The sequence below is a fragment of the Myxocyprinus asiaticus genome, chromosome 15, assembly GCF_019703515.2.
Source record: "Myxocyprinus asiaticus isolate MX2 ecotype Aquarium Trade chromosome 15, UBuf_Myxa_2, whole genome shotgun sequence".
In the NCBI taxonomy this organism is placed as follows: domain Eukaryota; kingdom Metazoa; phylum Chordata; class Actinopteri; order Cypriniformes; family Catostomidae; genus Myxocyprinus; species Myxocyprinus asiaticus.
In genome coordinates, this window is record NC_059358.1 from 30,633,224 (window position 1) to 30,657,279 (window position 24,056).

General features: G+C 39.6%; 3 protein-coding genes across 7 annotated transcripts in view; all 3 read right to left on the minus strand.

Moving 5' to 3' along the window:
* Positions 1 to 329, minus strand: part of LOC127453050 (kinesin-like protein KIFC3) — a 44,311-nt gene extending 43,982 nt beyond the window's left edge. For all 5 annotated transcript variants that reach the window (XM_051719057.1, XM_051719056.1, XM_051719053.1 and 2 more), the window contains exon 1: positions 186 to 329. The gene's annotated coding sequence lies outside the window, so the exon portion shown is untranslated. The remainder of the gene's footprint in view (positions 1 to 185) is intronic.
* On the minus strand, positions 319 to 20,802 carry LOC127453059 (uncharacterized). The gene is made up of 6 exons (XM_051719071.1): positions 19,163 to 20,802; positions 2,474 to 2,629; positions 1,876 to 2,000; positions 1,624 to 1,756; positions 563 to 1,508; positions 319 to 367 (listed from the first exon to the last, which is right to left on the minus strand). Exons 1-5 carry the CDS (start codon positions 19,971 to 19,973, stop codon positions 1,330 to 1,332), a joined length of 1,404 nt encoding a protein of 467 aa, XP_051575031.1. The 5' UTR covers positions 19,974 to 20,802; the 3' UTR covers positions 319 to 367; positions 563 to 1,329.
* A 142-nt stretch (positions 20,803 to 20,944) lies between these two features.
* LOC127453046 (complement C4-like) overlaps positions 20,945 to 24,056 on the minus strand; it is a 41,769-nt gene continuing 38,657 nt past the window's right edge. Inside the window, exons 40-41 of the mRNA XM_051719047.1 lie at positions 22,171 to 22,303; positions 20,945 to 21,345 (exon numbers count right to left, since the gene is read on the minus strand). Coding sequence (XP_051575007.1) covers positions 21,204 to 21,345; positions 22,171 to 22,303 — 275 coding nt within the window. The 3' untranslated portion in view covers positions 20,945 to 21,203. The remainder of the gene's footprint in view (positions 21,346 to 22,170; positions 22,304 to 24,056) is intronic.

The following is a 24,056-nucleotide window of genomic DNA, read 5'->3' on the forward strand; positions in this document are numbered from 1 at the left end:
AAAATGAACCTATTACTAATAGTTGTCTCTGCATATTAAGCTTGGATATGAGAAATTATTTTAACACAGAAAAAGTAACATACATCAGCTTTAAAAACAGTTCAAGCATGCTTCCATCATACAGTTTTAATTGATCTGTGACAAGACTTGACAAAGCTTGATCTTTTCTACATCAGTTTACACACGTTTTCCATGTCCTCTCTTTCCAGCAGTGCCAGAGTATCCAGACAGCTCTTTAGCATAGTGATTAGCCTCATAGCTAATGTTGAAGTTGGCATAGTAAGCATAGGCTGTGTCATTTCCTGAACGCAGGTCAATGCGCAGGCTCATTGGTGCAAGGCTGGTTAGAGAGTGAAGGATGTAATTCCTATGGAGAGGGTTTTCGGTAAGACAGAGGGAACAAATGTATCAGTCACACATATTAACCACAGCAGTAACACTGATATTCTATTATAGGGAACCTAAAGTATTTTCTTTGAAAATGTCTTGCTTTTTGTTTCCTTGTTTCTGACAAAAAATATTGCAAGCAACCATTATTCACTTTCAGTGTGGAAAATCTCACCCAGCCAGAATTCCCCATTCAGCAGACCAAAGCCTTTACTGTAGTCTCTCCAGCTCCTAAAGAAATCAGTAGATCCATCCATTCTTCTCTGGAATACCTACATTTTTCAAACAACATTCTTGCTAAAATCCTTAAACCATAATCTTTAAACATTTAAGATGAAGTATATAATGGCTGTGCCACTAGCATCGCCAAATGGAATTGCAAAAATAATGACTGTTTTCAGACAGGTTTCCTGAACATTCCAGTAGTAGACAAACAGATAGGATTGCCCCATTTAAAGCCTTTTGGTTGAGCCAGTGTTGCTATGTTGGGCTGGTTGGAATGCTCAAACAAATTTTTGATAGTCACAGAACCACAGTGTTTACACTTCAAGGGAATTAGCCTACGATTGGCTTACTTATAGTCATTTCTGCATATTATGCTGGGATAGGAGAATGTATTGTAACATTGAAAGAAGTGCACATATCAGCTTTCATTTTTACTCAGATATAAGTTCAATTTAACAGAAAATGGTAATAAAAGACAGCACATATATTTTATTTTTCTCCCCAATCTGGAATGCCAAATTCCCAATGCGCTCTAAGTCCTCGTGGTTGCGTAGTGACTCGCCTCAATCCGGGTGGCGGAGGACGAATCTCAATTGCCTCCGCGTCTGAGACAGTCAATCTGCACATTTTATCACGTGGCTTGTTGAGCGCGTTACCACGCATACCTCAGATGCACTATAAATCGTTTTGGATAAAAGTGTCATCAGTGTATTACAATTAGCAGTTCACGCTTTTGTTTCCTACTGTCCAGCCTCCTCCATCTGTCTCCATGTCACAGTAGACCCACACTGGCTCTCCATCCTTCCCTTCAGGGTAGATTTCAGCCTCTCCCGAGTCTTTCATTCCATTCATCTGCACCTCTGAGCAGTCTGTGGGGTATGGGTACGGGAGCGAGGCTGCAGGGGAATAATAAATAAATAAATAAATAATACCACACATTTCAAGGACTGCATAAACACTACCCCCACCATTGGTGAACATGAGGCCATTATGAAATACAACACAGCGTACCAGTGGGAAACTCAGCAGAGACAAAACTGATGTACTGTCCATCTCTTTCTCCATCTATTTTCACACTGTTGTTTGAGAAGACTTCCAGTCCAGTCAGCTCAAACTGAGTCACATATGGACTTAAAATCACCTCCTGTTAATACAAAGTAGAGTACAACTGGTTCAGTAGACTAGCAGTGGAAAATTGTGGAAAGGTGGCTAAATTTATCTCAGGGACCATTGAGTTTGTTGCAGAGTTATTGATATATTCACCTTGACTTCTTCTCTAAAATGGTATGTGAGTCTATAACTTTTGAAAGCCACGTGCGGAGCCTTCCATGAAATCACAGCTGAGTGAAAGGAAACCTCATAAGGAGTCACTACCTGAAGCTTCACTCCTGGAAGGTATGTAAAAATAGGATAAAATTAAAACAAGATCTTACAGATGCCAGACTCATTTTGATTTCATGGAGTCTTACTGTAAAGGAACTACGGCGAAGTGGAAGATTTCCAGTGAATAACAAATTTCATTTCAGTTTGTTCAACACAAAAGCTATTGTACGGCTTCAGAAGACTTGAAATATAGTGCACGAGTATGGACTACTTTTATATGACTTGTATAAAACTCAAATACAACTATTTACAGTTTTTATGGTGCTTTTTTAAATTTCTAAATCTTGAAAGCCCCAGTCACCATAATGAAAATAAAAAAGCACTCTGAACATACAGCAATGCTTCTCCTATTGTGTTCCACAGACAACATGAAGGTGAGGAAATGATGACAGAATGAACTTTTTGTGTTAACTAACTAAAACTTTTCTCTTGTCTTTAGCACAGCAGTGGACATAATTTGCAATGTCAGCTTACGCACCACTTCCTGTTGTGAAGGTTGTGGAGACTGCATGACTCTGGAGCCGGTTGACTTGACTTGTGATTTTCACAATATAAAGAGAAGATCTCTGCAGGCCTCTGAGCTGATGCTCCACAGTACTGCCAGTTAACGTCACTGTGACAGTCACATTAGGAGCTATAAAATAAATAAATAAATAAAAAAAACAACATTGAATAAGTCATGATGGTTTAGCAGAGATCCAGCAAGTTTAAAAGTAAAGATCACTCAAAAATGTAGATGACAAAAAAAACAAAAACAAAAAAAACAACAAAAAAATAAATAAAATAAAATAAAATTTCTTTCTTCTGTGAAACACAAAAGCTAAATCTTAAATCTTAAGGGCCTGACAGCCTCAGTCACCATTCACTTTAATTGCATAATTCCTTCCATACAATGAAAGTGAATGGTGATTAAGGCTAGCATTCTGCCTAACATCTCTATTTGTGTTTCACAGAAGAAAGTCATATGGGTTTGGAACAACATGAGAGTTAGTAAGTGATTAATTTTTTTTTTTGTTTTTTTTTTTGGGTTAACTATACCTTTAACCCTTGGATGGGCTGTCAATTTGACTCATTTTAACTTTTAACACTGATTTACATCAACTTTAAATTTTCCACCTCAAATTTCATGACATTCTACACAGAGATGATCTGAACCTGGCAATGTAATTTTTTTTAAAAATTTTTGTAATTCATAACACAACGCAAGAACGCGCTGCATTCTCAGCGTTGCTGCAAGGGGCACTAGAGTGGATTTTCTTCTTTCAATCAACAACTGTCTGGGCAGACTTGGGCAGCAATTTGAGTTGAATCTTTTCTAAAAATACAGACAAATTTTTGTTCCTAGTCCATTCAAACAAACTTGTTTTTTCTCCATGTCTCTCCCCACTCGCCAACTATCGACTCATCTACTACATCTGGGATGCATCTGAAAACGTAGGCAGCTGACTTAGTGCCTAATCAGTTAATGGCTTAACTGACAGCTGTTTGAATGAATGGAACTCTTAAGGAACTGGGGCCGGATTCACAAAAATTTTCTTAAGAAAAAAATTAAGAAAGTTCTTAGGATAAATTATAAAAAAGTTCATAAGAATTTTTCTTAAGTGCAATTCTTGAAAAATTCTTAAGAAGTTCTCAAACATATTCTTAAGATCATCTTAATTTTTTTCTTAAGAATAAAAAGACAGGCTTTGACATTGTCCGATCAGCCTGCTCATGAAGTTGCCTTGTCTAATAGCCTACAACAAATTCAGTACTTCAACACTGGTAAATTGTATCGATAAATTTGTGTGAGATGTGTTAGTTTAACGACACTACCCGTCATAGGAGAATTTACTTGCTGCTAACCATTTGATAACTTTTAATTTGACAAGAAAAGAAACAAAAACTGTTGTAGACAAGAGGTTCTTGTTGAGGAAATTGCTGCAAGGAAAAAGTTCTCTTTGGGAAGCTTGATTATTATATCACGTCGGAAAGAGGCGGGTAAATGGGAAAAGGTGGCGGAGGCTGTCTCCATTGTGCCCAACTCCAAAGTGAATGGGGGGTGAAAAGAAAGTGTCAGCTTACTAATGTTATAATTATTACAGTATGTTTCTATGAACTCTAAAGATCACGGAGAGAGAGTGCTATATGTAGCGCATCCATTTGAATTAGCATGATTGGTCACCACATTAAGAAGCTTCAAAACAACATTTATTGTTTGAATTTGGTGATAACATTTACATGGTTTACAAGCTGAAAATAAAAGTATCATTAAACACAAAACAATCAAAAACGTTTTTTGGTCTAAAATAAAATGTCTACGTAAACAGCCCATTGCGACTTGAGACTTCAGTAAATTCTTTAAACATTTTACCTTTTAGGATTTAAGACAACTGTGAAGATATCCTAACTTTAAGATGTTATTTACAATGATTTTTACAAACATTTATTTTCGAGAATTTGAATGCTTCTTAAGTTTTGTCTTAAGAACAATCTTAAGAAAAAAGTAATATACGTATATATATATATATACATCTATACATACACACACACACATGCACTGATCAGCCACAACATTAAAACCACTGACTGGTGGAGTGAATAACATTTATTATCTCATTACAATGGCATCTGTCAAGGGGTGGGATATATTAGGCAGCATGTGAACAGTCGGTTCTTGAATTTCATGTGTTGGAACGCTGTTGCAGACCGTTTCTCCTCAATTTTACCTCCGCCATTACTGCTCCAAAGTCAAAATTTTACTTACATTTCATAGTCCCATAACTAAGGATATAGCTGTCCACTTTATCTTGGGATGCCTCCCACACCAGCAGAGCTTTAGTGTCTGTGATGTTCAATGCCTTTAATTCAGTAGGAGAATCAGAAACTAGGATGTAGGAACGAGTCATCAGTGACTGTAAAATCAAATAAAAATGAACATAAATCAATCATTGTGCATACCTGTAGTGACAGAGGCTGTAATTGGCTCACTCTCAACTGTCCCCAGGACTGAGCTCACAATGATGTCATAAGTGGAACCAGCAGAGAGTTTAGACAGAAGAACATGGGACAGCTTGGAGTCAACAGACATGGAGCCACTCTCACCTACAGCATGTAAGGAACAATTGACGACGGACCATTGAATTATATTATTTTTCAATAATTCAACAGGCCGAAGTCAATTATTCCACTTACACCACAGTTACCACACATTAAGACATTGTTCAGGGTTATATCTCAAGACATTTTCTGGTTTTCATCCCTTGTGAGTGGAACTAATCTCTTCCCCCACGGATTCAGCATCTTGCTTTGATACAGTCTGAGCATTCGTTGGTAGTTCGAAAACGTCACTTTAGAACTAGCAACAGAGGATTGCGCTGCTTTACTGGAGCACTTACTGGAGTAATAAGTTAGTGTTTTTGTGTGTGTGTGTGTGTGTGTGTGAGAGAGAGTTTGTTTTTGAGGGATCTGTTGTGTATTTATGAAACGAGAACTGATCTTTTTGTGTTCCTCTACGCCTTTCCTAGTGTACGTCATACATATAGGAAACCCCGTGGGTAGACTATTCTTCTCTACTCTAAAAATTAAAAAACGGCAGAGCACATAATTGATTACACTCACGTCTCCCGTGTACTTCTTTGGTGAATTATAATGGAGTATATAACAGGATCGAAAGAGAGAAACTCATAAACTGAGAGAGATTGCTTCTGGGATTACCTTTTTTTGTTGCAGCTTTCGTCAGAATTAACATCGTATGAAGGTAAAATTGTGCCTAAATGATTTGCATGTGCAGAGTGAGATTTGTGAAAGCACAAATCAACAGAACGTTTTGTAAAGGTGTAAATCAAGTTGCAAGCACAAGAAAAAAATGATTAGCAATACTTTAATGCTTTGCATAAGTGTAATTCATGTGTTGTGAATCTATAATTTCATATTAACACAATGTAAGAGTGGTCTGTATTCTTCTGACTTCCTTTTTTTGCGCTTACAGTTTTGGCACTGTTTTTGCACCTAAACATGGCCAAAAACATTGCAAACCTGCAATCAGCGATATGCAAGCAAAGAAAGGGTTTAAAGAACAGCACAATGGATTCACCGCATAGAACCAGTCTGTATGTGTAAAATAAACTACTGAAAATGTGTAAATGACTTGTGTATGTGGCATAAATATTTTTCAGAAATAATCCAATATATACTGTTACATCTTCCCTTTTGTTGTGCTCACAATTTTGGCACAAATTTCTCACTGAAAAGAGTTTTGCAAGCATGAGGGGGAAGGTGGGTCTACCAATCAAATGAGGTTTTCCTTGACCAGTTTACTAACATGACAGACAGCTTTTTTCTTCATAAGGCTCAGCGTCGTTCCTCTAGGTATCTCTTCTCTTAAATATTAAACTGAAATATTAGTACATAAATGTTTTTTTATTGTGAGAGTAAAGTTGAGCAGACACTGTTTATTAATATAAATATGATTCTCAGTCTAGTGTTCAAATGTTTCTTGCTGTCGCTGTTCATTATTTTGCATTTGCAAATCATTTAGGCACTATTTTACCTTCATAACATCGCTTCAAAATTGCCAAGATGTAAGTTTAAGCACTTCTCAGCAGCAGCAAGTGTCGCCATATTTCAGTTGTAAACCTTAACAACTGTTTTCAACCCCACTGAGATGCAGGTGTGCACTAACATGATGGCTCTGTTTTCGCTCGCGAGTAAGTGTGTACATAATTTATGTGTGTCCACGTGTGTGTGTGTGTGTGAGAGAACTGTAAGGAAGGGGGAGGGGGAGCTCGAGGGTGTTTTCCACAGATATTTCAGATAATATAGAAACTGTTGTATTGATCAAGTGTATCTAACTTTGATACAGTCCGAGCTTTCGTTGCTAGTTCAAAAATGTCACTTTAGAACTAGCAACGGAGGATGCGCTGCTTTTCGGCATTGGAGTAACAAGGTGTTGTGTGTGTGTGTGTGCAAGAAAAAGAGAGAAACTGAGAGAGATTGTGAGTTGAATTGCCTGTGTTTAAAGTGGCTCTTGTCAGGAATAAAATAGCTTCAAATAGCCAAAGTTTAAGTTTATGTCTCAGCAGCAGCAAGTGTCACCATTCTTGTACAGCTTTTCTATTTCTAGTGATTAACATTTTTATTAATTTTCAAAACAAAGAAAAACAAAACATATATGTAATGATTCAACAATAACTCCCACTACTTCCCCTCCCCAATCAAGAACCCCACCCGACCCCAAACGAACATCCCAGTGGTCTTATATAAGTACACACATTTACAGAGAATAAAATAATAAATATATATATATATATATATATATATATATATATATATATATATATATATATACAGGTGCATCTCAATAAATTAGAATGTCATGGAAAAGTTCATTTATTTCAGTAATTCAACTCAAATTGTGAAACTCGTGTAGTAAATAAATTCAATGCACACAGACTGAAGTAGTTTAAGTCTTTGGTTCTTTTAATTGTGATGATTTTGGCTCACATTTAACAAAAACCCACCAATTCACTATCTCAAAAAATCAGAATATGGGGACATGCCAATCAGCTAATCAACTCAAAACACCTGCAAAGGTTTCCTGAGCCTTCAAAATGGTCTCTCAGTTTGGTCCACTAGGCTACACAATCATGGGGAAGACTGCTGATCTGACAGTTGTCCAGAAGACAATCATTGACACCCTTCACAAGGAGGGTAAGCCACAAACATTCATTGCCAAAGAAGCTGGCTGTTCACAGAGTGCTGTATCCAAGCATGTTAACAGAAAGTTGAGTGGAAGGAAAAAGTGTGGAAGAAAAAGATGCACAACCAACCAAGAGAACCGCAGCCTTATGAGGATTGTCAAGCAAAATCGATTCAAGAATTTGGGTGAACTTCACAAGGAATGGACTGAGGCTGGGGTCAAGGCATCAAGAGCCACCACACACAGACATGTCAAGGAATTTGGCTACAGTTTTCGTATTCCTCTTGTTAAGCCACTCCTGAACCACAGACAACGTCAGAGGCGTCTTACCTGGGCTAAGGAGAAGAAGAACTGGACTGTTGCCCAGTGGTCCAAAGTCCTCTTTTCAGATGAGAGCAAGTTTTGTATTTCATTTGGAAACCAAGTTCCTAGAGTCTGGAGGAAGGGTGGAGAAGCTCATAGCCCAAGTTGCTTGAAGTCCAGTGTTAAGTTTCCACAGTCTGTGATGATTTGGGGTGCAATGTCATCTGCTGGTGTTGGTCCATTGTTTTTTTTGAAAAGCAAAGTCACTGCACCCGTTTACCAAGAAATTTTGGAGCACTTCATGCTTCCTTCTGCTGACCAGCTTTTTAAAGATGCTGATTTCATTTTCCAGCAGGATTTGGCACCTGCCCACACTGCCAAAAGCACCAAAAGTTGGTTAAATGACCATGGTGTTGGTGTGCTTGACTGGCCAGCAAACTCACCAGACCTGAACCCCATAGAGAATCTATGGGGTATTGTCAAGAGGAAAATGAGAAACAAGAGACCAAAAAATGCAGATGAGCTGAAGGCCACTGTCAAAGAAACCTGGGCTTCCATACCACCACAGCAGTGCCACAAACTGATCACCTCCATGCCACGCCGAATTGAGGCAGTAATTAAAGCAAAAGGAGCCCCTACCAAGTATTGAGTACATATACAGTAAATGAACATACTTTCCAGAAGGCCAACAATTCACTAAAAATGTTTTTTTATTGGTCTTATGATGTATTCTAATTTTTTGAGATAGTGAATTGGTGGGTTTTTGTTAAATGTGAGCCAAAATCATCACAATTAAAAGAACCAAAGACTTAAACTACTTCAGTCTGTGTGCACTGAACTTATTTAATACACAAGTTTCACAATTTGAGTTGAATTACTGAAATAAATGAACTTTTCCACGACATTCTAATTTATTGAGATGCACCTGTATATACACACACATACATACACATATACATATATACATATACACACATACATACATACACACATAAAAAAAAAAATATATATATATATATATATATATATATATATATATATATGTGTGTGTGTGTGTGTGTGTGTGTATGTATATGTATGAGTGTATATGTATGTGTGTGTATATATATATATATTTATACACACATACATACACACACACACACACACACACACACACACACACACACATATATATATATACACACACACACACATACATACACACATACATACATATAAACACACACACACACATACATACATATACACATACATACATACACACACACACACACACACACACACACACACACACACACACACACACATATATATATATACACACACACACACACCTACAATAAACATACAACTCTAAACTTACCTCTCTCTCCACAGACCCACTGCGAGAGCCCCCCAAAAACGTCAAATACCCATTTCCCAATAAAAGAATCCCATATCCCCAGCCTTCTACATGTTACCTCTTCTAAGGCTGCCACCCTTCCCATCTCCTCGCACCACTCCCGAACTGAGGGTGCTCCCACCGACTTCCAACCCCTTAAAACAATCTGCCTGCCTATTATCGCACTGGTGAGACCCAGTTTTTATGTATTTACGTCGATTACCGCCCCATCACCCAAAACACAGAGTCTGGGGCAAAACGAAATCCGAATGCCCAACACGTCACACAGAACACTCTGTACCTTCAACCAAAATTCCTGAATCTCAGCGCACCACCAAAAAACATGGGCCATGTCTCCTTCCTCTGATTGGCATCGCCAGCAGGTGGGTGTGTCTTTAAGACCAAGCCTATACAATTTAGAGGGGGTCCAATAGAACTGATGTAAAATCTTGAATTGTATAAGGCGCACCCTTGCATCTCTCGATGCAGTTTTTATGTTTTTTAAAATCCTAGCCCATTCTCTCTCCTCCAATTCCAGGTTTAAATCTTTCTCCCATAATCTCTTGAGAGTGGTTGAGACTCCGTCCCCCAGACTCTGAATTAATAAGGAGTTATACACTGATGCCTCATGGCCCTATCCAAAAGCAGAAATCACCTCTCCTAGAGTATCTGCTGCTTTAGGGGCGTGTATGCTATTCCTAAAAATAGTAGAGAGCAAATGGCGTAACTGAAGATACCTAAAAAACTGAGATCTGGGGATCCCAAAATATTGAACCAGATTTTCAAAGGATCTCATCACACCGCTCTTATAAAGATCACCGAGTGAATTAACCCCCCTCGCAATCCACTCTGACCAACAAAAAGGGGACTTATTAATGCATAGTTTGGGGTTTAGCCATAGGCTCGAGGCAACATTTAGATAAATATCTGAATTAAACACTCTGGACACTTTTGTCCATTCTGAGTGTAAATGTGAAATAATGGGGTGTGATTTAACTTCTCTATTCAGTTTGATGGAAAGGCTGTGCAATGGCAAAACAGGGGCAAGAAGTTCTTGTTCAATGCAGAACCAGGGAGGGGCTCTTTCAGGTGGAAGCGACCATTGAGCCAAATGTCTGAGACCGAATGCATAATAATAAAACAAAATCTTGGGTAGGCCTAACCCACCTTTGTCAATCGGCCTATGTAATTTATTGAAATCTGGGGCACTTACTACTCCAAATGAAAGACTTCGCTATGCTATCAAATTGCTTGAAATAAGAGAGGGGGACATCTATAGGGAGAGACTGTAGCAAGTAGTTAAATTTTGGAATACAGTTCATTTTAATAACATTAACCTTCCCAAACATCGATAAATGTAATGAAGCCCACCTGACTACATCGCTCGAAAACCGTTTTATTAAAGGGTCAAAATTAACTCTGACTAAATCAGACAAATTTGTTGAGAATAAAATGCCCAAATACTTAATGCCCTGTTTGGGCCACTGGAAGGCGCCTGGCTGGAAGGCCATTACCGGACAGTATGCTGTCAAAGCCAAAGCTTCGGATTTAGACCAGTTGACTTTGTATCCTGAGAACTTGGAAAAGGAATTAATAATTCTTTGGAGGCAAGACATAGATCTAGTGGGGTAAGAGATGAATAATAAAATATCATCTGCATAAAGCAGAAGCTTATGCGCCACACCTCCCGCCATCACCCCTGGAAAATCATCCTCCTTTCTTATCGCGGCTGCTAATGGTTCCAGGCCAAGACAGAACAATAATGGGAAAGAGGGCAACCCTGAAAGGTGCCCCTATCCAGAGTAAAATAATCTGAAATTAATCCATTTGTCTGTACCGCTGCTACAGGATGTCTATAAAGTAACTTGATCCAACCAATAAACGTACTCCCAAACCCATACATTTCCAAAATCTTAAAAAGATAATCCCATTCTACCATATCAAACGCCTTTTCGGCGTCAAGTGAGATGGCAGCGACCGGAGACTGATCATTCGCTACTGAACACATGATATTGATGAAACGCCTGATGTTGTCAGAAGAGCTGCGGCCCCGAATAAACCCTACCTGATCTATATGAATAAGAGATGTTATAACTTTACTTAATCGATTAGCCAGAATTTTAACATCTAGCTGGATCAGGGAAATTGGACGGTAACTTTTACACTCGCTTGGATCTTTGTCCTTTTTAAGAATCAGACTGATCCGGGCTTGTGTCATGGTTGGCGGAAGCTTTCCATTCTTTAGTGATTCCGTATAAACTTCTAACAAAAGTAAAGCCAGTTCTGTAGCATAAGATCAAAAAAATTCCCCGGAGCCTTGCCTGTAGGTAAGGACTTAATTACCTCGTCAAGGGTTATCTCAGAATCGAGAGAGTTTTTTTGCTCATTTGTCAGTTTAGGAAGTTCTAATGGTTCCACAAAGTTTCTAATATCTTCATCAGTAGACGAAGACGTGGAACTATAAAGATCAATATAGAATTCTTTAAAAGCATTATTAATACCAATGGCTGAGTTAAAAATTTCACCACCAGCAGATTTCACTGAGGGAATGGTAGAAAAAGACTCTCTCTGCTTTATATATCTAGCCAAAAGCTTCCCTGCTTTGTCCCCTGACTCAAAGTATGACTGTCTCATGACCAAAACTCCACTTTCTGCCACAAAATAGTATTATACCTGTATTTCAATCGGGTCAATTCTCTGAGACCATCAGATGACATATGGTGCTTCAGCTCTGCCTCTGCACTTTTAATATTTCCTTCCAACTCCACAAGTTCTCGTGCTTTGGATTTTTTGATAAATGAGGCATACTGTGTGATCCAACCCCTAAGAACCACTTTAAGTGTCTCCCAAGCCACGCCCACAGAGGATACTGAGGACCAGTTGGTCTCCATATAAACATTGATTTCAGTCTTTAACATTTGTAGGAAATCAGGGTTTTGCAAAAGGGATACATTAAAGCGCCAGCTATATGATTTCCTTTTCTCTGTATGTGGCAATATCTCTAAGTTCACCAGGGCATGATCTGAGACTAAGATATTTAAATTGTACAATCAACAACAGATGAAATGAGGGACTTACAAAATAAAAAAAAAATCTATTTTAGAGTAAATCTTATGATTTGATGAAAAAAATGTATAATCCCTACCAGATGGGTTCAAAAGTCGCCAGATATCTACAAGACCAAGATTTTTACAGATCTTGTGAAGCGTCAATGTAGCTCTAGGGGGTTTACACACTTTTGCTTCACTATGATCAAGGACTGAGTCCATCAAAAGATTAAAGTCTCCTCCCAATATTATATCATGAGGGGTGCCAGCGGCTTGCAACATCCCTTCAAGATCTATAAAAAAGCCCTGATCATCAGCGTTAGGTGCGTAAATATTAGCCAAAATCAACCTTTGCCCCTGAATTTCTCCTAAAACTATAATGACTCTTCCTAATTTATCATTAAACTGTTTGACATTTGAATTGTAGATGTTTACTTATCAATGTAATGACTTCCCTGCTCTTACTTGAGCCAGCACTAAAGAAAACATGTCCACCCCATATCTTCCCAAATTTTTCAGCTTCCTGCGGGGAAAGATGCGTTTCTTGAAGAAACACTATATCATATTTCTTGCGCTTAAGAACTGAAATAACCTTCCTTCTTTTATGGGGTGCCCCAACCCATTTACATTCCATGTGGAGAGAGATAAACCATTCACATTAACATTTGACATATTTATATAATACAAAAATAAATAAATAAATTTAAAAAATGAGTCTGTCAAAAACAAAATTATACAGACCACATTCCCCATTAATGCAACGATCAAACCCCGAACTTCCCCCGGAAAAAAACAAACAGAAAAAAGAAAAATGTGCGCATTAAGCCCGTGCATGACAGCGCCAACCGGCGACAATCCCTCTAAACTCAAAGAGTCCATGTACGCCTATGAGAGCCCCCGCGACAACTTTGCCGTCGGATTGCTCGAGTCCGGCGCTTCTGCACAAATTTTGTGAGGCACAATTACAATAACAGAAAATACTTTGTAAAACATACCCCAGCCAACAGGCAGAATAACAGAAAAAAACATGTAGATTAATTCACAAAACTGTCTCGAAGGTGTTCCTCCTCAAAATAAACTCCAGCTGATATAAAACCATTCAGTTTCCTCAGACAGACAAACAAATGTTCAGTGAGCCAGCTGTTATGAGGGCAGCAGATGAGGTAATCATTCTACTAGGAGGCATAAGCACAAAGAACAAACATATTTAACCACAACTGTCCTGAAGTAGTGTAATTCCACAAAACAAGCTCCAGCCGTTAGGCAGAGCCAGCGCGAAAAACAAAACCGGCATCCCGGTTCCTCGGATGATCAAGAGCCAAACTAACTCGGAGGCCACGCAAAAAAAAAAAAAAAAAAAAAAAAAAAAAAACATCAGAACTTACTCAGCCCGTCAACTTTATAAAAGACGTCCTTTATGTGAGCATGTAGACATTTTGTGGTCATCCTAAGTGTCCATTCTCGATCTGGCCGGGGAAAAAAAAATCTTCAGTCAATGCAAAAGTTTCTTGGAGTCATGCCATAAAACAAACTCCAGCCGCTAGGCAGAGCCAGCGCAAAAAGAAACAAAAATGGCACCCAGCTTCCTCAGATAATAGAGTTTCTGAACCACGAGCCAGTCCACTAATATAAGAAACATCAAATGGCTTACTCTAATGTATTTATAAAAGGAGAGTGCCTGTTTTGGACAATTAAATACCTTGCGACCATTCTTCGTTTCTATTCTCAGTTTGGCCGGGAACATCAATGCAAAGGCGATCTTCTGTTGGTGTAAGAGTTTCTTACATTCCTTGAACCGATCGCGTTTCTCTCGTGGAATTAGCAAAGTCCTGGAACAAGAAAATATTATGGTTCTTCCAAGAAAGCTTCCCTTTACTCCTCGCCTGGCGCAACACAAGATCTTTATGGGATGATTTCAGAAATCTGGCCAGACTCGATCGGGGCCTATCTCCCTCAGCAGATCTGCGAGCAGGGACTCTGTGAGCTAGCTCGATTTCCAGCTTGTGGCCTGTTATGTCGAGCAGACTCTGGAAAAATACTTGTCCAGGAATTTCACTATATCTCTGCCCCCTTCATGCTCAAGAATTCCAACAATTCGTATGTTATTCCTTTAGCTCATATTTTCGAAATATTCCAGTTTTTCCGAAATTAATTCCAAATCTGTTTTGGATGTGGGCGGATCAGCGGATAATTCTCTTTCCGATGACTCCAGATAATCGATTAGTTTTTCAACATCTGCCACTCTTGTAAACAACTCAGAGAATTTTGTTTCCATTGCCGTAATCGATCGACGTATTACAGCGAGATCCTCCAAGTCAGCAACAACCTTCATCAGCATCACCTACATGTTGGACAACTGATGCTGAATTTCTTCTCCCGACACGCCATCCAAATCGAGTCCCCGGCTTGCAGTCCCGTCAGAGGCCTCAGCTTGAACACGTAAGTGTCTTTTATTGTCTCCAGAGTCTGAGAATTTTGACTTCTTTGCCATATTTACCTCAAAGAGCAAGTATGTAACTGGGTGTATCGTATCTCACCGGATTATAACATGAAGCTCGTGTCTCACACGTCTGTCTCTCGCATGGCGTCGCAATCGTCCAGCTTTTCTATTTCTAAACAACTGTTTACAATCCCAGTGAGTCATGGGATTGCGCTGACTTTGCTCCCGAGAGAGTTTGTGTGAGAGCGAAAGAGAGGGGTAGCCAATGGTGCTTTCCACTATAGCTATGTGAGGCTGATAAAGGCAAAATACATTTAAACATTGAGTTTCACATATTAAAAGTTATTTTGGATCATACAAACTGTTGTATTGATCAAGTCATGGGGGTGCGGCTCAATTTGTTGGTCGCGACTCGAGTCTCTGTGTGTGTGTGTGACGAGAGCGAAAGAGAGAGAGAGAGAGAGAAATTGAGAGACTTTTCAAGTGAAATTGAAATAAATTTAGGATATTATAGACTTTGTTTGTCATTCTTATCCGATGTACTTAACCAATGTCTTTGTTTCAATTGATTATTGTGTTGTGGTAGCCTGTAGGGCTCTTTGAAATAACTGAAATAATTTGGCGAAGTGATGATTATAGAACTGTTATGCAGTCAAGACCTGGAACTACTTCATAGCCATTAGTTTACTTGGAAAAATAATTGCACACATTAGAGCGTCCGTTTAACCAATCAGAATCAAGGGCGGTCCCTGTTATACTGCTGAACATCAGGTCAGTGGGTGGCTCAGGGCCTGGGGGAAAAAAAAAATGGTAAGAGGGTAAAATCCATGATTACTGTAGTATATACTGTACAATCATACTAGTGTTTTAGAAAATATATGGAAATTGTCAAAATACTCAACTGTCAAACTGGAGGTAAAGTGAAAATCTCAGCCCAAATATATGTTTTAGAGTGCTGGAACATTTATTTTCTAATAAATCTGACATATTACCAGCGTAAACAATCAGTACATTCAATCTTAAAATGATTTAACTCTTCCCTCTCATGTGTAAATGTGAATGAGTATTCACCAATACACATCATTAATTTTAGCTCTTGAATTTCAATGTTAAAGGGATAGTTCACCAAAAAATAAAAATTCACTCATTATTTACTAGTGGTCGACTGATATGTTTTTTTTAATGGCTGATGCCAATATCCAGAGAGCAGGGTGGCCGATAGCCCGATACAATGCCGATATATCACACAATTTAATATAGTAAATAACATAAATATATAATTGCTAAAAAAAATTATAAACTCTTATTTAGCACTATATTTACTCAGTTTTACACAAAACTTTAAAAAAAATTACAAACAAGGTGGACATTGACCTGAGCCTGATTGAAGTGATGACAATATTGCTTACATTGGACCAACTCTCAGAGATTAGAATAATATGAAAGAATAAATACTGGTTCTGTTACTCTCCTCCTTTACTCTTAGCACTCTCACCTCTTTATTTCCCCCACCTTCTAACAGATTCAAAGACTCAGTGAAGCTGTTTGGCCATTATAAATAAGGGTTTAGACTGCTAAACACTTATAAACAGCATTTCAGTTTTATATGGTAAAAAAATGTATTGTCAGGAAACTTAATATGTGCTTCATGTGGTATCATTTAAATGAACTTGTTTAATTCAATTCAGTTAGGTTACACCAATGAAAGCCAATTTTATGGGTTATATCAAATAGAAATAGATCCTTGAGGTAACAATTGTTACCACTTTTTTGCAGTTTATGCATTGTTGAAATTTCCTCTTTGTGTTTTAATAATTTGTTTTGGTCTAACTGAGTCTAATTGGGACGCTGCTGAGCATTCGGTTTGTGAACAGATCACCAAGACCAGCTAGCTGAGGATCATAGGTTAGGCTTTGACACTTTGGGTTTGAAACATGGGGGGCCGCAGAATGACTTACTGTAAAATAATTTATAATAGGTTATAATCTAAAATGAAAATCATTAAAAATCAAGATTTTTTTGTAGTACAAAATGTAAATTGATATCATACATCTTATTTTAACTCCCTTCAATAACTTTTGTTTTTATTGAACAACACATTTCTTAAAAGACAAATTCAATCGTAATTAATTATTTGAATTTATTGCCACTCCTAGTTTCTGTTAATAAAAATGTTTTGAAAACAAGCAGAGGAAATATATTTGCCAATATCTTGGCACTTTCAATTATATTGTCTTGGACAATGGGGGAACTTGGAGTCATCAAGGTGAGAACCACTGTTGTACGCTGCACTGAAATATACTTTCAAAAGTCCACCCGCAAAGTCTCTGTTGGATTTTTGTTTCATTTAGTTAATTCTTGGTTTGTGTGTAGACCTCACACCCAGTGTGCTCTGTAACAGACCAATATGCACCATGTTCCATATTATTATGCACATGCCATTTTTGTTTGTTTTTCCAAAACAGTAAGTATGATTAAGGATTTTATTTTATCCTCAACAATTATTTTACAATGTGGATGTTATTACATGTGAAAGAACTGATAATGTCAACAGCTTTATTGATATTTTGAAAAAACAAAAAACAAACACAAAATATGTTGTTCCAAATAATTATGCAGAATGCACTTTGAAAACATTCAATGGGTTATAACGAACTCAAAACAGAAATCTGTCATACGTGCTGCATGGAGAGATAATTTTTCAAAAAATAAACACAATTTAAAACAAAAAAACCTATTTACAGTTCAAGTTACATATTAATATATGAGCCCTTATTTAAGATGACTTCAACAACTCTCTCATCCATTGAACTTGTAGTTTCTGCCAGTATTTCATTTGAGGATGCCAGTATTGCATCCCAGAGCTGTTGTTTGGAGGTAAACTGCCGCCCACCCTCATAGATCTTCCTTTTAAGGATGCTCCACAGGTTCTCAATAAAACTGAGGTCAGGTGATGATGGTGGCCACACCATGATTTTTTTCTCTTTTTATACCCATAGCAATCAAGGAGTCAATGGTGTTTTTTGCAGCATGGGATGGTGCGCTGTCCTGCAATCATTTTATTTCGGCCGCCGCCCGTATAGTAGCTCGAATGGGGAAAACCCCGTGGAGGCTTGCGGGACCTCTCGTACTACGAATAACGGGATTGAGCCATTTGTCCCAATTTCTAGCATCTTCGTGTACGAACTTACGAATCATATTTTTAAGGGTTTTATTAAATCGCTCCACCAGGCCATCTGTTTGTGGATGATAGATGCTGGTGTGGATTGATTTAATGCCCAAAAATACGTAAAGCTCTCGTAGTGTTCGAGACATAAAGGTTGTGCCTTGATCGGTGAGGATTTCTTTCGGAATCCCCACCCGGGAGATTATTTTGAAGAGTGCCTCCGCAACACTGCGTGCTGAGATGTTGCGCAGAGGCACTGCTTCCGGATATCGCATTGCATAGTCCACTATGACTAATACAAAGCGATGTCCGTGTGCAGACTGCTCTATTGGCCCAACGAGGTCAATTCCAATTCTTTCAAAGGGGACCTCGATCGCTTTTGGGGTGGCCAATGGATTCACCAGCTGGCATTCGCGGCATGCAGCACACCACCTGCGGACATCGCCGCCAGTGCCGGCCAATAAAAATGGGCTATTAGATGGTTCAGTTTTTTCCTTTCCCCTAGATGACCTGCCATAGGATTATAATGAGCTGCCTGGAACACTATTTCCCAACGGCTCCGTGGTATTAGGAGCTGGGTTGTATCTTCTTTTGTTTGAGCATCCTGCGTCACTCTATACAACCGCTTGTTTATAATTGCGAAGTAAGGATATGAAAGGGCAAAACCCGGCCGGAGTTGTTGACTCTCACTCTCACTTGGTCAAAGGCGTGCTTGAGGGTTTCGTCTCGCGACTGCTCCAAAGGGAAATCCCCTTCGGGAAATTCTCGGAGGACGGGAGCAGACGAAGACGGGCCTGGCTCCACCTCCCATGCCAGAGCATCACACATCTCACATCTCGTGGCTTTAGTGCAGGACCCATCCACGCATATTCCCTTTAATACATTTCTAAACTCAGGCCAATTAGTCCCCAAAATCAGCGGACGGGTGAGGTGGGAACTAATCGCGGCCTCCACTCTATGTTTTGTTCCCCGAAATTTAATAACAAGGGTCACCATCGGGTAGTTGTGAATATCCCCATGCACACACTTCACCCTCAATGTTTTAGCTGTGCCCAAAGGCTTGCGTTGAACCAAGCGTTGGTGGATAGTGGTTTGATTACAACTCGTGTCCACCAATGCATGGTGAGTACCCCCCCTTGATACTTACCGGTATATGATATGCTCCAGCCCGATCGGGGGCAGTCTGCGGAGTGTCGGGGATCAGGACCACCGTTCCCAGCTCCCTGACAGGGCACTGATCCCGGAAGTGTCCAGGATCCCCGCAACTCGGAGGGCACTTCCACCTGAGGGGGAGAGCGGCGGGGCACTGTTGCAGATGACGGGAAACCCCGCGCACGTGGAACTGGCTTTGGTGGCAGGACTCCTTGCCTGCGCGGGGCAGGAACGGGCTCTGGGGAGAGAGCAGAGTGAGAGAGAGAAGGGGAGGGGGAAGAGATCGGGGAAAACATAGGGGAGGGGGAGAGGGAGTGGGAGGGCTCTTCCGCCCTCTGGTACACCACCAAATGGTTCTCCGCCAGACCAACGGCTTCCTCCAGCGACGCCGGGCGGTGGCACTGGACCCACTCCGCTGTTCCTCTTGACAGTCGATGGATCAGCTGCTCCAGTACCACCTGGTCGACAACTCCCGCGACATCACGATTCCCCGCCAGCAGCCATTTCCGGCACGCATCTTGGAGCCGTTGGGAAAAAGCAAACGGGCGGTCGGTCTTCCCCAGCTTCAAGGTCCGGAACAGCTGGCGATACTCTTCCGGGCTACGACCCACCCGCTGCAGGTTGGACTTTTTCAGGTCATCATAGGCCAGGAGATTAGTCGCTGGCAACTGTTGGGCGACAAGCTGAGCTTCCCCGGACAGCAAGGGGAGGAGCCTGGCCGCCCACTGATCACGCGGCCAGCCCCAGATTTCCGCGGTTCTCTCGAATAAGTCGAGGAAAGCCTCGGCATCGTCATCGGCTCCCATCTTAAGGGGGGGGAGGCAGTTGACTGTGGTGGTCCGGGGTCACAGCTCTCTCTTTCTCCTGGCCGAGGAGGCTCCAGATCGCGAGCCAGTCCTCTGCTTGAGCCCGTAAGATCTCAAAGAAGCGCCGTTCCTGGTCTTGACGTAGCTCAAGCAGTGACTGCTGGTTGGATTGGTGCATGCTGGCAAGGGACTGGAGGATCTCGGCCACCTGGGAGGACTCCATGGTGCGTACTTCAGTTTTAATCCTGGGTTTTGGCACCAGTATGACACAGCCTCACAGGCAGAAGGGAAGGAGAACACAGGGAAGCGAGGTTTCCAGATTCAGGTATGCGTTTTTAATTGGCCAACTCAGTTAGCTCAACAACTACAATTTCACAAACTCATCAGACTCACAGGCACGGAGCTACTTAAACACATCAGCTTCACAGGCATATAGTTACTCAAATACTTCAGCTTCACAAAACAATAGATTAAACACAACAGCTTCTGTAGCACCATGGCCTTCCTTGTGCCAGTCTCTCTCTCTCTGGGTTGCTGGTGGCGTGGCTGTTTATATGCCGCTCTCCCCATGCACACTGGAATTAGAGACAGGTGTTAAACATAATCTAGCTCAGGTGCCAGCACCCTTACCGCTTTCTCTCTCTCCGGACGGACACTTGAACACGCCCCCGCCGCCACAATATGCTAGGAAGCTAAATCACCCCACTGAATCACCCCACTATAGCTAATCAACAGGCTCCAAAAGTTTTTGCAAACTTAAATCGGTGTTTTGATTTATATATGTGTGTGGTCACTGGTTGGTAATTTGCTGAATTGTCTCTTTAAACACATGGGATGTCATAAGACATTGCCAACACAGACAAGATTTTGCTTTTGACTGATAATTTATGATCTTAACAGTTATAAAAGTTTTGATTGATGTTTGTTTCTAAGGTAATGACAATGTGAACAACATACTTTAAAATATGATGTCAAGTTATTATGTAAGATACATTTATTAAGGATAAAGGACCATTCCTTCATAAAGCAAAGCACTACCATAATGAGACATTATAACATGAACATGTCTATATTACAAGGTTTTCAATCATCATAATATGTAGCAACCAAGAAAAGCTATTTTAGTTCAGGTAGTTAGGAAAATACATTTTAGTTTAATTGAGGTTAAGTATAAAATCAAAGCCTTTGTGCTGTAAGGAATAATTAAATGGCCCCAAATTGAGGTACAGTCTACAGGTTACATCCATCAGTTTGGTATTCTTTCACAAAATCTTTCAGTTCCTTGCAGTACAACTTGTTGACTGATGCTCTGCATGTTGCGGGTGATTGCTTCTGCTCAACCCATGTGTTTGAATCCAGCAGGAACTGCATGCTGAGAAAGAGACAGAGAGATAACATGTTTTTATTTTATAATTTTTTTGCAGCTATTTTCTATGGATACAAGCGGCGTAAAAGTACAGCTCCTGTCTACTTGAATGGGGTAAGACCGAAATCTCCAAAACGGTTGGTCAAGATTACAATCAAAGAACATATTTTAAATCAGCAGTAAAATCTTAAAATAATGGTATCATAAATTGTGCTTCTCTAGCTCAGATCATGCTAAAAAAGAAAAAGATTTTTCAGGCTGTTGCAGCTAATCTATGAACACGTTTTCGAGTTGACTGACAGGCGATGTCTGTATCTGAAAGTTAATTGGCTCTTTTACCTGTGAGGTGGGACTTCCTTTTCTACACCTTCCATATTGGGCGGGTGTTCCAATTTCTTCCATACATTTTAATACCAGTGCTCCGTCTTGGCTAAATAGTCTCTGGCTCAACTGCGAGTGTTGCCACCTAATTATTAGTGAACCCACCAATTAAACCATTCCAGGCACATACGCAGACTATGCGTATGGAGTATGCGTGGTTAGAAAAATCGGCAACCGTGTACAGTGCTTGAGCACTCTGCTGATGATAAAATTTACATCACCCACCCTTTATGCATACATGAGTGTGCGTGTAAAAACTGTGGTATACCTTGGGCAGTACTAATTACATCTTTTCTCATGAGCCATGTGACAATTTTGGAGACTACTTGTTTTAAAATGGGTTCATATGTTTTGTTATAAAGATGCAAACTCATGGATTATAATGTGCTTCATTGCTAGACTGCAAATCAGTTTAGTTGGAGGTCTTGTAAGATTTAGATCACTACTCACTTTCCATTAGAATCTCTGGTGGGACCATCATTGCCCATGATAAGATATATGTTCCCCTGTTTCAGGTTACCCTTGCAGTGCTTCCTCTTGGCAAACACCCGCACACTGTCTGGTCTGACAGTCATGTCTCCCACTGATGGTCAGAGGTAATTTATCTGAGAAAATCTTGTAAAATAACAAGCTTAACAAGCATAACAAGCCAAAGCAGTGTCCTTTCCTCAGGTTCTACCCACACTCAAAAAAATAACTCTTTTGCTGAAATTAATTCAACCATGGACAGTAGTTCCACATGTTTGAAATTAGTTTTCTTAAATTAAATTACCATGTAATTTCAACTTAAATATTTAAAGATGAAGAAACCTGACTAAATCAAGTAAACTTAACAAAATGTAACATGTCAAAATAACTCAATTGAAACTCTTTCAGTGATATGCTAGCTAGTGACAGAAAATGTTAGCATGATAAATGTGGGAAACATTACTGAGTGCAACTTGGTCACAATGCTCTGGTTTGCACAGCAATTGCTCAATGGATAAAGAAACATGTAGAATAGTGGTGTCCGATTCTTCAACGAATCATTCTTTTGAGCCGATTCTCAGCAAATAACCGGTCGAGCCGGTTCACAAAATTGAACTGAATCGAACTTAAGTTCCGGGTTGATGATGCAAGACACACAGCGGAAGTACTTGTACTGGCTAAACAGCATGTGGAACTGTCCGACTCAAAAAGAACAGAATGAGCCAGTCCCACCAACTGTCAAAGTTTGCAGAGGATTACAGAGGACTTGCTATGTGTTAAGACGTTAATGACAGTAGCTGTTTAGCCAACAGTAAAACATTTATTAAACTACAGATGTTTGCTTCTGTGTTATTTCTGAATTATTTACAAAAAATAATAAAAAATTAAGGTCTCGAGAATTAAGTAGGCATTTTTACTCTATGATGTTACCAATACAAATTAATAATATATTCGTTTTCTAGTTGTGTTTCTATGTGACGGACATTTTCAAGAAATGTGAATTTCCTTAACTTATTCTATGGATCAGCAACAACATACTAAAAAGATGCTTAATTCAGACGACTAGAAGCCTGTGACCATGTTTGAAATTAACGAGTTGGACTTATACAGGCTAGGTGACTCTTACAAGTTACTAAACCGGTTATTGAACCGAAGAACCTGTTCGAAATGAATGAATCAAACCTACAGACAGAATCGAAAGTCAGCTTTCCGGTTGTGTCCAACTCAAAAAGAACCGAATGAGCTGGTCAAAATAACTGGTGAAGTTTGCCTAGGATTACCGAGGAGTTTGATGAGTGAGCAGCTGATACTATGAGCATGCATGTACCGAGGACTTGAACAAGCCTGGGACAAAATGTAAGTTTCTTTAATAATAATAAAAAAAAGGTACTGGAAATATGCTTATGACTAATTTTATTAAAGACAATTTTTATTAAAACATGCAAAACTTTAAGTCAAGAGATGTAAATGAATTTTACTCTTGTTTATTGTGCATGCAAATTATATTTTAAGTTGTTATAAGCCGAATCATGGTTTCTGGTGAGTTGATTAAGACTAGTTTATTCTCTTTATAAGTTTTAGACACTTAGAACATATCCACGTTTGTGCATCAGTGTCTGTATTGGGTGTTTTAGGTGCAAAACTTTAATGTAGGAAATTATCTGAGATGTAATCAGTATTTGTCAGCCATTGGCTATTTGACAAACAAGATCACAGAATAACACTGATGAAAATTAACGCCCTTATTATTAAAGCTACACTATTTGACATTTGGTCCTCTAGTGGTTAAAAAATAAAACTGCATGTGTCTTGCGGAAGGACATTGTTTTGGTTGTGCTTCGGTTCTGCTCCTCTGCGTGGATGAATGT

Bases quoted from the DNA above. Each gene is read 5' to 3' on its own strand.
- LOC127453059 (XM_051719071.1), bottom strand. From the start codon at position 19,973: ATGGGAGCCGATGACGATGCCGAGGCTTTCCTCGACTTATTCGAGAGA. The intron at 2,630-19,162 runs GTAAGTATCAAG...TTTATTTTATAG, and splicing joins CTGGAGCATATCATATACCG to CTCCTAATGTGACTGTCACA. The intron at 2,001-2,473 runs GTGCGTAAGCTG...CATACCTTCCAG, and splicing joins AACCTTCACAACAGGAAGTG to GAGTGAAGCTTCAGGTAGTG.